Genomic DNA, 11,072 nt, shown 5'->3' with positions numbered 1-11,072 from the left:
AAAAAAAAAAAAAAAGTCACTAAGGAAAGATTACTTGCCCTGCCTATGCTAATCAGTTTACAGGCATTAATTTGTTTCATTTTCACAACCATCCTTTCTAGGAGTAGGGTATTAGGATATTCTTTTCACAGATGAGAGAATGGAGACATTCAGAGAAATCAAGTAACTTGCTCAAGGTCACACAGACATAGGGTGACCATGTCACCTATGCAGGCCATCAAACAAAAGGGGCACTTTTGAGAATGAAAGGTGCGTGGCTGGGCACGCTGGCTCACGCCTGTAATCCTAGCACTTTGGGAGGCCGGGGTGGGTGGATCACCTGAGGTCAGGAGTTCAAGACCAGCCTGGCCATAATGGTGAAACACCATCTTTAAAAAAAAAAAAAAAAAAAAAAAGAGAGAGAGAACGAAAGGTGCTGCTACTGGTAATTACGCCAGGTCTGGCCGAGGTATAAGCTGGGCAGTATGCCACTTTGCATGGACAGCACGTGGCTGAGCCAGGATTCCAGGCCTGTTTGTTCATTCTCCAACCTGAGGCTCCAGAAGGAGCCGAGAGGAGATACTCTGGATTAGGAATCTGGGAGTGGAGAACCTGGGTTTCAGCCGGGGAACCCCACCTACTCCCAAGACCTCTATCAAGTCTCATCATCTCCCTGGGCCTCAGTTTCCAATTCTGTTAAAGGAGAGCAATGGAAGGAGCACAGGTGAAAGCTCAGAGCCACAGCCCCAACCCTTCATGTACTGAAGTCCAGAGACGAGCAGTGATTGGCTCAAGATCACACAGCAAAGTCTCGGCTGAATGGGGATTTGACTCCAGGTGTCCAGATTCTTTGGGAATGTGGTGATGATGAAATGAACACTAGCATGGTGCCCCAGCACACAGTGACCACCCCACATCTGCTACTTCAGGTCTGCATTCCGCATTCTCTTCCTAGAGGCCCCAGCCCCTGTTCCTCTCTTCCTCCTCCCTCAACCGGGAAGTGGAAAATGAATGGGCTCTGGCATCTCACAGATCTGAGTTTGAATCCTGCCCCTCCCTGCCTTTTACTGCATGACCTTAGCCAATGCTATCTCATAGAAATGAAAATGTTCCATATCTGCACTAATTTTTTTTTTTTTTTTTTTTTTTGAGATGGAGTCTCACTCTGTCACCAAGGCTGAAGTGCAACCTCCGACACCTGGGCCCAAGCCATTCTCGAGCCTCAGCCCCCTAAGTGGGGGCTGGGACTACTGGCTTGCACCACCATGCCTGGCTAATTTTTTTTTGAGACGGCGTCTTCCTCTGTCGCCCAGGCTGGAGAGCAGCAGTTCAATCTCGGCTCACTGCAACCTCTGCCTCCCGGGTTCAAGTTATTCTCCTGCCTCAGCCTCCTGAGTAGCTGGGATTATAGGCACCTGCCATCATGCCCGGCTAATTTTTATATTTTTAGTAGAGACGGTGTTTCACCATGTTGGTTAGGCTGGTCTCGAACTCCTGACCTCGTGATCTGCCCGCCTCGGCCTCCCAAGTGCTGGGATTACAGGTGTGAACTACCACACCTTGCCTATACTGTCTAATTTGAGAGTCCCCAGCTACATGTGGCTGTTGAGCATGTAAAATGTAGCCACTGTGACTGAAGAATGGACTCTTTTTTTAGAGACAGAGTTTCGCTCTTGTTGCCCACGCTGGAGTGCAACGGCACAATATCTTGGCTCATAACAACCTCTGCCTACTAGGTTCAAGTGAAACTCCCGCCTCAGTCTCCCAAGTAGCTGGGACTAAGGCTCATGTCACCACGCTTGGCTAGTTTTGTGATTTTAGTAGAGATGGCGTTTCTCCATGTTGGTCAGGCTGGTCTTAAACTCCCGACCTCAGGTGATCCAGCCACCTCGGCCTTCCAAAGTGCTGGGATTACAGGCGTGAGCCACCGCATGTGGCCTGGACTCTTATTTTTAATTAGTGCAAAGGGAGGTAGCAACATGTGGCTGTGGCTACCCCACTGGACAGCCCAGATTTTAAAAATTTACTTAGGCTGGGTGCAGAGGCTGACACCTGTAATCCCAGCATTTTGAGAAGCCAAGGTGGGCAGATCACTTGAGGTCAGGAGTTCGAGACCAGCCTGGGCAACATGGCAAAACCCTATCTTTTTTTTTTTTTTTTTTGAGACGGAGTTTCGCTCTTGTTACCCAGGCTGGAGTGCAATGGCGCGATCTCGGCTCACCGCAACCTCCGTCTCCTGGGTTCAAGCAATTCTCCTGCCTCAGCCTCCCGAGTAGCTGGGACTACAGGCGTGCGCCACCATGCCCAGCTAATTTTTGTATTTTTAGTAGAGACGGGGTTTCACCATGTTGACCAGGATGGTCTCGATCTCTTGACCTCGTGATCCACCCGCCTCGGCCTCCCAAAGTGCTGGGATTACAGGCGTGAGCCACTGCGCCCGGCGGATTCTTTTTAATCCTTTAATCTCAGCTACTCTTGAGGCTGAGGCAGGAGAATCGCTTGAACCCAGGAGGTGGATGTTGCAGTGAGATAAGATCAAGCCACTGCACTCTGGGTGACATAGTGAAACTGTTTATTTCTTTTTCTTTCTTCTTCTTTTTTTTTTTTTTTTTTTGAGATGGAGTCTGGCTCTGTTGCCCAGCATGGAGTACAGGGGTACGATCTCCGCTCACTGAAACCTCTGCCACCCAGGTTCAAGGGATTCTCCTACCTCAGCCTCCTCGGTAGCTAGGATTACAGGTGTGCGCCACAATGCCTAGCTAATTAAGACTGTTTTGAAAAAAAAATTAACTTTTCTGAGCCGCAGTTTTCTTATCTCAGAGATGGGACTCACAGCACCTACTCTGAGGCCTGTTCCTTACTATGAGAGTCCATAAGTGCCTCTGTAGCACTGGGTCCATAGTGGGGTGCTCGGGTAAAGGTGGTGTCAGCATTTGGTCCCTGCTGCTTTGTTTCCTTGTCTGACCCCTTCCTTGCCCCCCTTCTCCCACACTGTGTCTGGGAGTTGAGAGCTCCTGGTTCCTGTGACCCAGGGGCACAGGCGGGCCAGGATAGGGTCTCACCCCTTCGAAGACCCGAGTGATGGTCTTGGGCCTCTTCAGAAACTGCACGGCTTTGCTGTTGGCCAGGTCCTGGAGGCTTTCTGGGATGTGCATGGCAGCTGCTCTCCTTTGGGGGCACTGGGAGGTGGGAGCCGGGGTGCTGGGCACTGTCTGCTGGACGCTGCTGTCTGGGGCTCCAGGCCGGCCCTGGGCTCGGCTGCTGCGGGATGACACAGATGGAGGACGCCAGTCAGGGGCGCAGGTGGAGGGGCTGTCGAGGGTCTCAGGATTGGGGACATGAGGTAGGGATGTAGGGGGGAGTCCCCAGAATGGAGTTGTGTGAGGTGAGGGGGCTGTTGGGCCTCTTTGGAGTCAGAGTGTGGGATGAAGAGGCTGCCAGGGGCCCCAGAAGTGGGGGACATAGGGTGGGGGTGCAGGTGGGTTGCAAGGAATGGGGTTGTGTCTTGAGGGGGCTTCTGAGTGCCCCAGGAGTGGGGGGCATAGGATAGGGGTACAGGTGGGGGGTCCCAGGAATGGGTTGTGTGGGGTGGGAGGTTGCTGGGGGTTGGAGAGGTGGTGGTGCAGTGTGAGAGTTGCTGACAGTACCCTGAGTTGAGGTGTGGGTTAAGGGGTCTATGGATGATTCCAGAGGTGAGGGCTGGGGTGAGGGGGATTCTGGGGGTTCCAGGAGTGGGGGACTAAGTGAAGGGACTGCTTCATGTTCCAGAAATCAGGAATGTGGGCTGAGAGAATTGTGGGGTTAGAGGGCTGCCAGGGGTCCCAGAGGTGGAGTGCAGGGGAGGGCTGGCATATTTGGGGACTACATCCTGTGACCCAGGAGCAGAAGGGGTCAAAGAAGGAAGGGGTCCCTCTGTGAGAGGACACAGGTGGGATTTTCTGGGGCCTAGGGGGTACCGCCATTAAGGTCAGAGCCCCTGGGAGGTCTAAACCTGAAGAATCCCTTTTAGGTTTAGGGGTGACAGGACCCATCATGGAGAACCCAGGTATCAGGGCATATTTCAGCCTTTCCCTGTTATTTGGGGCTGTTTCCCAGAATAGGGGCCTCCCTTTCGAATTCAGCTCCATTTTAATGAAAGTGCACTTCCTCAAGCTGGGAGTCAGGACCTCGTTTTTGCAGGGAACCTTAGAATGAGGCCAGGCCTAGGCACTGGGCTACCTTCTTAGTATCGCAGTCTCCCCTTTAACGACCTGGAATAGGAGTGCTGGGGTTTCGGGGTGACGCCGCCTGACAAAGGGCCGCCCCTTCTCTGGAGTGCCAATCTGCGTCATCTGGGGGCCCAGCCTTCCTTCCGCCTGCTCACCCCTCCTGGTCCCTGGAGCCACCTCAGCCTTCTTTTGGTTCCGCTTTTTCCCGCCTTTTCGCTCCTCCACAGCTGATTGGCTGCTCCCAACTCCCGCCCCCTCCCTCTTTCCGCCTACTCAGGAGCTGACACGAGCGGGGGCGTGGCCTCGGCGGACGTTGGGCTGCGCGCCGTTGGCTGACTGCGCGCGGGAGCCCTGTCCCGCCCCACTCCTTCGGGGAGCCTCGCGCCCACTCCGCCCCTTCCCTTTGAAGCAAGCGGACAAGGAGACACTCCTGCGGCGCATGCGTCGAGCCCAAACGAGGCCTGTGGTAGAAAAAGAGAGGCAGCTGGTGCATGCGTGGTTGAAATAGCGAGTCGGCGGGGAGAATGGACAGCGCGCATTGATCTAGGCTCTGCGCATGCGTTTTACTGCTGGCTGAAGCTGAACCTCGGGAGCCCATGACACTCTTCTGCACATGCGCAGGACACTCAATGACAGTCAAGCTTTGGCTAAGGTGAGGGAGAGAGCAGGGGATTGCATGTCCAGGGAGGGTGACCCTGCACCCCCTAGGTAACCTTCCGGAGCATTTCCTGTTCTCTTAAGATCTACCTTGCTGTCTAGACCCCGAAGAAACGTTGTGCCACTACAAGGTCTCTGGGCCTGCAAAACGCCCCAGAACCTAAGACCTCTGACCCCTGTCTGGGACCCAGGCCAACTGAGCAGTGTGGGAAGGGGACGGGCAAGAGGGGCTTCGAGGCGAGCGGATGAGCTCTGCGCCCTGCCTGGGGAAGGGACGGCTTCTGGAGGGTGGGACGTGGAGGTGGAAAGGGCGCTTTTCCTCTAGATGGCCTTTGACCCCTGCCCATTTCCCTCTGTTTAGGCTCCGGGGAAAGGGTCTAGCCATGCTGCATGTGACCCGGGGGGTCTGGGGGTCTAGGGTCCGAGTATGGCCACTGTTGCCCGCGGTCCTCGGGCCCCCCCGGACCCTTTCATCGCTGGCGGCCAAGATGGGGGAGTATCGCAAGATGTGGAACCCCACGGAGCCCCGCGACTGGGCCCAGCAGTACCGCGAGCGCTTCATTCCCTTCTCCAAGGAGCAGCTGCTCCGCCTCCTAATACAGGTACCGCCCGATCCGGGTCCAAGAGCCTGGGGACTACGACTCCCAGCAGGCCTCGCGGCGGCAGGGCCTTAATTGCTGCAGAGAGCTGCCCTGGGGCCTCCTGGGAGTTGAAGTTCCTGGTTCCCTTCGTGGTCCCTAGTGGGCGGGAGTTGATGAGCTGGAATGGTGGAGCCAGGCCTCCGAGATGCAGATGCAGCATCCATTCCGACTCTGGCTTGTTCTGAGGACTTAAACAGGCACCCTCTGGGGCATGCTTTTTCCCTCTGTAAGATGGGTATAGTAATCATCCTCATGATTACTGTTTCTGCTGCCTGATAATAATTGTACCTATAAAGTCACAACGCTATAATCATACTTGTTATCACACGATTTGAGCTCTGACTCTACAGCACTGTGCCAGGCATTTTTCATGTATTGTTGAATCATCAGTAACAGAGATACCACCATCATCCCCATTTTCAGATGAGATAATGGAAGCCGATGGAAGGAAAGTAATTTACCCAAGGCCACAAGCATAGTGGCTTAGATTTGAACCAAAGTGGTCTGACTCTAGAGCTGGCCCAGGACTAGGCCAGCTCTAGAGTCAGACTAGGCAAGTGAGGCATTTGCTTGACCCTGAGAGTGAGTGCCCCATTAAATTTTGCACCCTAGGGTGCCACATTCACCTCATCCTAGTCCTGGCCTCACTCACTCCAGAACCTGAGCTCTTACCACCACCATCGTCATCATACCTGTCATTATTGAGGATTGTCATCCATTCATTTATTTTTATTTTATTTATTTACTTATTTGAGATGTCTCGCACTGTCGCCAGGCTGGAGTGTAGTGACGTGATCTCTGCTCACTGCAACCCCCACCTCTCAGGTTCAAGCGATTCTCCTGCTTCAGCCTCCTGAGTAGCTGGGACTACAGGTGCACACCACCATGCCCAGCTAATTTTTGTATTTTTAGTAGAGATGGGGCTTCACCATATTGGCCAGGATGGTCTCGATCTCTTGACCTCATGATCTTGACCTCATGATTGACCTTATCACCTTGGCCTCCCAAAGTGCTATAGGATTAGAAGTGTGAGCCACCATGCTCAGCCTTATTTATTTATTGTTTTGAGACAGTGTATCACTCTTGCCCAGATTGGAGTGCAGTGGCGCAAACTCAGCTCACTGTAACCTCTGCCTCCTGGACTCAAGTGATTCTCCTGTCTCAGCTCCCTGAGTAGCTGGGATTACAGGTGCCCACCACCACACCTGGCTAATTTTTGTATTTTTAGTAGAGACAGAGTTTCACCATGTTGTCCAGGTTGGTCTTAAACTCCTGGCCTTAAGTGATCTGCCCACCTCGGCTTCCCAAAATGCTGGGATTACAGGTGTGAGCCACCACACCCAACCATCCTTCATTCATTTAACATGTATTTATTGAACACCTACTGTGTATACTCAATTCTAGACTTGATACACAAGAAAATATGCACACACAAGGATTTGCAAGCAAATACACACACAAATACATGCTTACACAAATACACCAAGATGTGTACACAAATACACAAATATACACATACAAATGCACATGCGCAAATATACAAATACAAATACGCACACATACGTACACAAACACATGCACACACAAATATATACACACAAAAATACACAAATATACACACACATAAATACACAAATATATGCACACATATGTAAACACGTGTTTATAGAACACCTGTAATCTCATCAAATTCTCACTGTAGCCCTCTGAGACAGAGGGTGTAATCCTCTGTTGCCAGTGAGGAAACTGAGGCTCAGAGAAGTGAAGACAATTACCCAGGACAGTGAGATAGGAAACATAAAGAAGTGGTTCAAGGTGGGGTACGGTGGCTGACGCTTGTAATCCCAGCACTTTGGGAGGCTGAGGCAGGTGGATCACCTGAGGTCAGGAGTTCAAGACCAGCCTGGACAACATGGTGAAACCCCAACCCTACTAAAACTACAAAAAAATTAGCCGGGCATGGTGGCGTATACCTGTAGTCTCAGCTACTCAGAAGGCTGAGGCAGGAGAATCTCTTAAACCTGGGAGGCAGAGGTTGCAATGAACCGAGATCATGCTACTGCACTCCAGCCTGGGTGACAGAGCAAGATTCCATCTCAAAAAAAAAAAAAAAAAAGCACAAAAATTAACCAGGTATGGTGGTGGATGCCTGTAATCCCAGCTACTCGGGAGGCCAAAGCAGCAGAATTGCTGGAACTCAGGAGGTGGAGGTTGCAGTAAGCTGAGATCGTGCCACTGCACTCTAGCCTCAGCAACAGAGTGAGACTGCATCTCAAAAAAACCAAAAAGAGGTGGTTCAATGTGTGTTCTGGAGGCAGGCCTAGATTGCAGTCACCTCCCACAGACACTGCAGTCCTTAGCAAGTGACTTTCCAGAGCCTCAGTTTCTCCCTCTGCAAAATAGGGGTTATAATTCCATCAACCTGTGGGGTATGGTGGCCCAGCCTCCCAGCGCTTTGGGAGGCTAAGGCTGGAGGATTTCCATACCAGCCTGGGCAATATAGTGAGATCCCCACATCCACCAAAAATTGTAAAAAAATTAGCCAGGCATGGTGGTGGGCACCTGTAGTACCAGCTACTCAGGAGGCTGAGGTGGGAGGATCACTTGATCCCAGGAGGTTGAAGATGCAGTGAGCTAAAATCATGCTACTGAGCTCCCGCCTGGGTGACAGAATGAGACCCTGTCTCAATATAATAATAATTCCATCTTCTTCTAGAGGATCATATTATACTGTCAGACAGTTCCTGGCATTGTGTGAGTTTTGGCTAGGAAGTGTCAAAGGCAAAACTTGAACCTCCAGCTTTTTAAACCCAATATAGTTTTTCAGTATATTGGGCTGCCTCAGTTTGAGTAAAATTGATTAGCCCCCTCTCAACCAAAACAAAACTTTTTTTTCTTTTTTTTTGAGATAGAATCTCGCTGTTGCCTACTCTGGAGTGCAGTGGTGCAATCTTGGCTCACTGCAACCTCTGCCTCCTTGATTCAAGCGATTCTCCAGCTTCCACCTCCTGAGTAGCTGGGATTACAGGTGCATACCACTACGCCAGGCTAATTTTTGTATTTTTAATGGAGAAGGGATTTCACCGTGTTGACCAGGCTGGTCTTGAACTCGTGACCTCAAGTGATCCACCCGCCTCGGCCTCCCAAAGTGCTGGGATTACAGGCATGAGCCACCATGCCCAGCCCCAGAACAAAACTTAAAAGTCCAGAAGGCCAGGCGCGGTGGCTCAAGCCTGTAATCCCAGCACTTTGGGAGGCCGAGGCGGGTGGATCACGAGGTCAAGAGATCGAGACCATCCTGGTCAACATGGTGAAACCCCGTCTCTACTAAAAATACAAAAAATTAGCTGGGCATGGTGGCGCGTGCCTGTAATCCCAGCTACTCAGGAGGCTGAGGCAGGAGAATTGCCTGAACCCAGGAGAAGGAGTTTGCGGTGAGCCGAGATCGCGCCATTGCACTCCAGCCTGGGTAACAAGAGCGAAACTCCGTCTCAAAAAAAAAAAAAAAAAAAAAAAAGTCCAGAGCCCTGATTGTACAGATAGGCTGCCTGGGGAAAGAATTCGTCCCCTCGGGGAAGGGGAAAAGGCCTACAGAGAAGTTTTGCTTCCTGAGGTAACAGGAATTCCACTCAAGTCCAGCAGAGAAGGCGGCTTTGGAGGCGTTCTCGGCCCACGTGGACTTCTGCACCCTGTTCCACTACCACCAAATCCTGGCCCGGCTGCAGGTGAGGACGGGGCCCCTCCAGCCCTGTGGTACTTGTTCACTTACCTGCTCATTCAGCAAATTTCCCTGACACCTTCTTGGAGTCTGACCCTTATTCTAAGTGCTGAGGATTCAGCAGTGAACAGGACAGATGAAGTGACACTCTCATGTAGCCAAGGAATTAAATAAATATAAAATATGGCCAGGCGCGGTGGCTCACTCCTGTAATCCCAGTACTTTGGGAGGCCAAGGCGGGTAGATCACCTGAGGTCAGGAGTTTGAGACCAGCCTGACCAACATGGAGAAATCCCGTCTCTACTAAAAATACAAAATTAACTGGGCGTGTGGCACACACCCATAATCCCAGCTACTCAGGAGGCTGAGGCTGGAGAATCATTTGAACCTGGGAGGTGGAAGTTGCAGTGAGCTGAGATCGCACTATTGCATTCCAGTCTGGGCAACAAGATCAAAACTCCGTCTCAAAAAATATGTATACATACATATGATGCCTGGTGGTGATAAATGCCATGAACAATGAAGCGGAGAAGTGAGATAGAGAGGGATGAGATGGGGCCTGTTTCAGACAGGGTGGGTGGGGAAGGGCTCCGGAGGAGGGGACAAGTGGACTAAAGGCTTAGTGAAGAAGGGGACCCAGCCTGATGGATGCCTGGAGAGGGAGGATGTTCCCAGCAGACGGAAGAGCAAGTGCAAAGGCCCTGAGGTGAGCGGGGGCCTGGAGTGTTGAACAGTGAGGAGGCCACTGTGGCTGCAGGAGAGTGAAGGAGCAGGGAGGGTGGGATATGAGGGCAGAGGAGTTGGGGACAGATCGTACTGGGCCTTCTGGGCCACCGTGAGGACCTTGCTTTTTTTTCTTCTTTTTTTTACAGCTCCAAAAAAGTCATCAATTCTGAGCTTGCTTGCTTTTGTTTTGTTTTGTTTTTGAGATGGAGTTTTGTTCTGTCGCCAAGGCTGCAGTGCAGTGGTGCGATCTCGGCTCACTGCAGCCTCCGTCTCCCAGGCTCAAGTGAGTCTCCTCCTTCAGTCTCCTGAGTAGCTGGGACTACAGGTGTCCACCACTTCGCCCTGCTAATTTTCATGGTTTTTTTTAGAGATGTGGTTTCACCGTGTTGGCCAGGCTGGTCTTGAATTCCTGACCTCAAGTGATCCACCCGCCTCGGCCTCCCAAAGTGCTGGGATTGCAGGCCTGAGCCACCGCGCCCGGCCCAGTACCTTGCTTTGACCCTGAGTGACCCAGGAGCCATGGGGGGGCTCTGAGCCTAGGAGAGATGTGAGCAGTGGATTTAGGTGTTAACAGGATTTCTCTGGCTGCGGTGTAGGGAACAGACTGTCAGAGGCAAGGACATCTATTAAAGAGTCTATTATATTTGTCTAGGTGAGAGATAATGGAGGCTCCGACAAGGGTAATAGCGGTGGAAATGGTGGAAAATGCTCAGATGCTGGTGGTGTTGGAAGGCATCAGTGTTTTGCTGATGTGCTGGCTGCGGGGGTGTGGTGGGGAGGAAAAGGGAGGAGTCAGAGTGTGTCTCCAGCAGTCCGGCCTGAGCCTCCCGGAGGTTGGAGCTGCCAGGTGCTGAGGTGTGGAAGACCGTGGTGGGATGCTGAGAAAGAGCTACAGGGAGGACTGAGGGCACAATTCTGGGCTTAGGAATTTGAGCTACCTTTTATTTATTTATTTATATTCTTATTTTTTTTTTTTTTAGACAGAGTCTCACTCTGTTGCCTAGGCTGGAGTGCTATGGTGCGATCTCGGCTCACCGCAACTTCTGCCTCTCGGGTTCAAGCGATTATCCTGCCTCCACCTCCCGAGTAGCTAGCACTACAGGTGCATGCCACCGTGCCCGGCTAATTTTTATATTTTTAGTA

General features: G+C 51.7%; 2 protein-coding genes across 2 annotated transcripts in view; one reads left to right on the top strand and one right to left on the bottom strand.

The window, feature by feature from the left end:
* Nucleotides 1-4,361, bottom strand: part of SYNGR4 (synaptogyrin 4) — a 13,986-nt gene extending 9,625 nt beyond the window's left edge. Inside the window, exons 1-2 of the mRNA XM_017500454.2 lie at nucleotides 4,198-4,361; nucleotides 3,042-3,240 (exon numbers count right to left, since the gene is read on the bottom strand). Of these exons, the coding sequence (XP_017355943.1) occupies nucleotides 3,042-3,240; nucleotides 4,198-4,310 (312 nt within the window). The 5' untranslated portion in view covers nucleotides 4,311-4,361. The remainder of the gene's footprint in view (nucleotides 1-3,041; nucleotides 3,241-4,197) is intronic.
* A 141-nt stretch (nucleotides 4,362-4,502) lies between these two features.
* The window catches only part of TMEM143 (transmembrane protein 143), a 29,387-nt gene continuing 22,817 nt past the window's right edge, over nucleotides 4,503-11,072 (top strand). The window contains exons 1-3 of the mRNA XM_017500453.1: nucleotides 4,503-4,839; nucleotides 5,206-5,446; nucleotides 9,106-9,210. Coding sequence (XP_017355942.1) covers nucleotides 4,784-4,839; nucleotides 5,206-5,446; nucleotides 9,106-9,210 — 402 coding nt within the window. The 5' untranslated portion in view covers nucleotides 4,503-4,783. The remainder of the gene's footprint in view (nucleotides 4,840-5,205; nucleotides 5,447-9,105; nucleotides 9,211-11,072) is intronic.

Source organism: Cebus imitator, unplaced genomic scaffold (assembly GCF_001604975.1).
Source record: "Cebus imitator isolate Cc_AM_T3 unplaced genomic scaffold, Cebus_imitator-1.0 Scaffold266, whole genome shotgun sequence".
Taxonomy (NCBI): domain Eukaryota; kingdom Metazoa; phylum Chordata; class Mammalia; order Primates; family Cebidae; genus Cebus; species Cebus imitator.
This window is presented reverse-complemented; position numbering and strand designations above follow the sequence as displayed.